We start from the raw sequence: 3,130 nt of genomic DNA, 5'->3' as shown, positions 1-3,130 counted from the left end.
AAAGCTTATGCTCAAATAAATGTGTTAGTCTCTAAGGTGCCACAAGGACTCCTGTTCTTTTTGCGGATACAGACTAACACGGCTGCTACTCTGAAACCTTCAAATAAAAGGGCTGTTATAAAGAAGACGGTGATCACTTGTTCTCCATGTACACTGAAGGTAGGACAAGAAGTAATGGGCTTAATCTGCAGCAAGGGAGATTTAGGTAGATATTAGGAAAAACTTTCTAACTATAAGGATAGTTAAGAAGTGGAATAGGCTTACAGTCATTGGAGGTTTTTAAGAACAGGCTGGACAGACACCTGTCAGGGATGGCCTAGGTTTACTCAATAGTGCCTCAGCGCAGGGGACTGAACGTGACCACCTACGTTTCTGTGATTCTAAATTCTTCAGTCTTTGAAGCACAGAGTACTTCAGCCACCAAAAACAACAAGGAGTCTGGTGGCACCTTTAAGTCTTTAAGGTGCCACCAGACTCCTTGTTGTTTTTGTAGATACAGACTAACACGGCTACCCCCTGATACTTTCAGCCACCAAAGAGCACGCCAGTCAGTTTCACATTGGGGCTGGAACAGGTGTTGCCTAAATGACAACAGGACCTATTGCAAGTAACTGACCTGATGCCAAATACAATATATCCAAGGGCAGCAGTGATCAGCATAGCTTCAGTGAAAAGAGCTAAAAGCTGCCTGGGGCAGGCAGTTCAGAAAGGGAGGGAGAGAGGGAGGAGAGGAAAGTCCCAAACAGAAGAAATGGGGGAAGAAAGAGTATAACACAGGAGGAAAAGCAACGTTCAGAAATAGGATAGACCTTGAGCCCCTTATGGGCACCCCACCCCCACCTCTGGGTGCTCCCCCCCCGCACCCCCCTCCCCCCACAGGCACCCCACCCCCCCCTCTGGGCACTCCCCCCACAAGCACCCCACTTCCCCCATCGGCACCCGACCCCCACCTCTGGGTGCTCCCCACAGGCACCCCGCTCCCCCCATGGGTGCCCCACCTCTGGGCGCTCCCCCCACCTGTGAGCACCCCCGGGCTGCCAGGCAGACGGAGAAGGGGGCGGCGGATCTGCGCACCCCCAACGCCCGGGCAATCACCCCGGACGCCCCTCACCGTGGCCCGGGCCAGGACGAACACGGCCTCCTGGCTCGCCAGGCTCACGTCGGGGTCGGCTTTGACCAGCGCCTTCACCCGGGCCAGGGGCAGCCGCGCCAGGCGCAGCGGGGCCGCGCACAGCGACCCCGAGCCCGGCTCCTCCGCGGGGGGCGCGACCCCGACTCCCGGATCCGCCGCCGCCGCCATCCCGGACACAGGCGCCCAGCGCGCCTGCGCACCAGCCGCCCGCGCGCCCCACCGACGAGACCGCGCGCGCAGTTCCCCCTTCCCTCATGATCCCCGCCCCCTCGTGAGTTTATCTATGCCCCACGTGTGCTGTCGCCCCTCCCCGTCCCCCTGGCAACGTGGCGCGCAGCCCAGCCCGCTAGGCCCACGTGGACCCTGTGGAGCCCAGAGCGCTGGGGGTCTCCGTGGGCGGGGGGAGTCTTGGTGCTTATATGGCCTCCCCAGGGCACCTCAAAGCTGCCCCCCCCGGCCAGAGGAAGGGGCCCGCTAGCCCAGGGGCCAGCGCCGGGTGCTGGCGGGGGCGTGAACAGAACAGGGCGATTTATCGACTGAGCCATCCCCTGCTTCGGGCAGAGGGCGGTGTGGGGGCACCAGGAGCACGGGGTTCCTGCCTGACCATTTTGGCTAATAGCCATTGACAGACCTGCCTCCAGGAGCATCTCTCGTTCTTTTTGAACCCGTTAGCCAGGGGCAGCGGGTGAAGCGCCACTTTGGGGAGGCTAGTAGTCCAATGGCCCCGCCCCTTCCATACAAGGCCCCGCCCCTGAGCCCCCATCTCCTCCTGCGCCCCCTCCCCCCCATGGCTGGAGGAGTCCCAGCCGGCTGGCCTAAGCACCGTCCTGAGCCATCCCTGGCAGCGCTGGCCAAGCCCCAAGCTCCAGGGCAGGGCTGGGGAGCTGAGCCCCCACTTGCTTCAGAGGAGGGGGGGGCACAGCATGGGAGGGGCCACAGCCTGGGTTAGGTATCAGAGGGGTAGCCGTGTTAGTCTGGATCTGTAAAAAGCGACAAGGAGTCCTGTGTGGTGTTTCACCCAGGAAAGCTTATGCTCCAATACATCTGTTAGTCTATAAGGTGCCACAGGACTCCTTGTTGCTTTTTAGCCTAGATTAGGGGAGGCTTAGCTTTCCCTGGCCTATGGTACCCGGCGCCCCCGCCTTTAGCCTTCACAACATCCCCTGGCAACGGGCCACAGGATGACTGTGCATTGTGCATTGTGTAGGTTTGTTTTAAACCTGCTGCCTATTCATTTCATTGGGTGGCCCCTAGTTCTTGTGTTATGTGAAGGGGTAAATAACACTTCTCTATTCACTTTCTCCACCCCAGTCATGTAGCGCCCCTTCTTCATCTGTTTTCTAGGATGAAGAATCCCAGTCTTCTTAACCTCTCCTCATACAGAAGCTGCTCCATCCATCCAATCATTTTTGTTGCCCTTCTCTGTACGTTTTCTAATTCTATTTTTTTTCAGATGGGGCGACCAGAACTGCCTGCAGTGTTCAAAGTGTGGGCGTACCATGGATTTATGTAGTAGCATTATGAGAGTTTTTTCTGTCTTCTTATTTAGCCCTTTCCTCATGGGCGGCAGGTGGAGCCCACTTTGGGGAGGCTTGCCCCTGGATCCGCCCCTTCCATCCACCCTCCTCTGTGGCCGGAGCCCTGAGCCCCCCTCCCTCCCTCCGCGGCCTGAGACCCCCCTGCCACGGCCCCGAGCCCTGAGCTCCCCTCCCCCCCCCCCCCCCCCCCCCCGCCCCCCCCCCCCCGTGGCTAGAGCCCTGAGCCCCCCAATCCCCCTCCGTGGCCGGAGCCCTGAGACCCCCTGCTCCTCCACCATGGCCGGAGCCATGAGACTCCCTGCCCCGCACCCTGCAGCCCAAGCCCCGAGACCCCTCTGCCCCTCCCTCCATAGCCAGAGCCCAAGTCCCCCTCCCCCTGTAGCCCAAGACCCCCTGGCTCCCTCCACGTCCAAAGCCCTTAGACCCCCTGCCCCTCCCGGTCATCACAACCCAACTCTCT

The 3,130-nt window shown here is 59.9% G+C and overlaps 1 protein-coding gene across 1 annotated transcript; it reads right to left on the bottom strand.

Annotated features, from left to right (window-relative positions):
- Nucleotides 1–1,017: 1,017 nt before the first annotated feature.
- Nucleotides 1,018–1,318, bottom strand: POLE4 (DNA polymerase epsilon 4, accessory subunit; the record flags this gene model as incomplete). The annotated part of the gene is made up of 1 exon (XM_024221444.3): nt 1,018–1,318. A coding segment is annotated over exon 1 (283 nt), but the record flags the coding sequence as incomplete, so codon positions are not given.
- Between the last annotated feature and the right edge of the window lie 1,812 nt (nt 1,319–3,130).

The sequence above is a fragment of the Terrapene carolina genome, unplaced genomic scaffold (genome assembly GCF_002925995.2).
Source record: "Terrapene carolina triunguis isolate 2854851 unplaced genomic scaffold, T_m_triunguis-2.0 Scaffold25944, whole genome shotgun sequence".
In the NCBI taxonomy this organism is placed as follows: domain Eukaryota; kingdom Metazoa; phylum Chordata; order Testudines; family Emydidae; genus Terrapene; species Terrapene triunguis.
The sequence above is the reverse complement of the archived record's forward strand: the minus strand, read 5'-3'. Positions and strand labels throughout refer to the sequence as shown.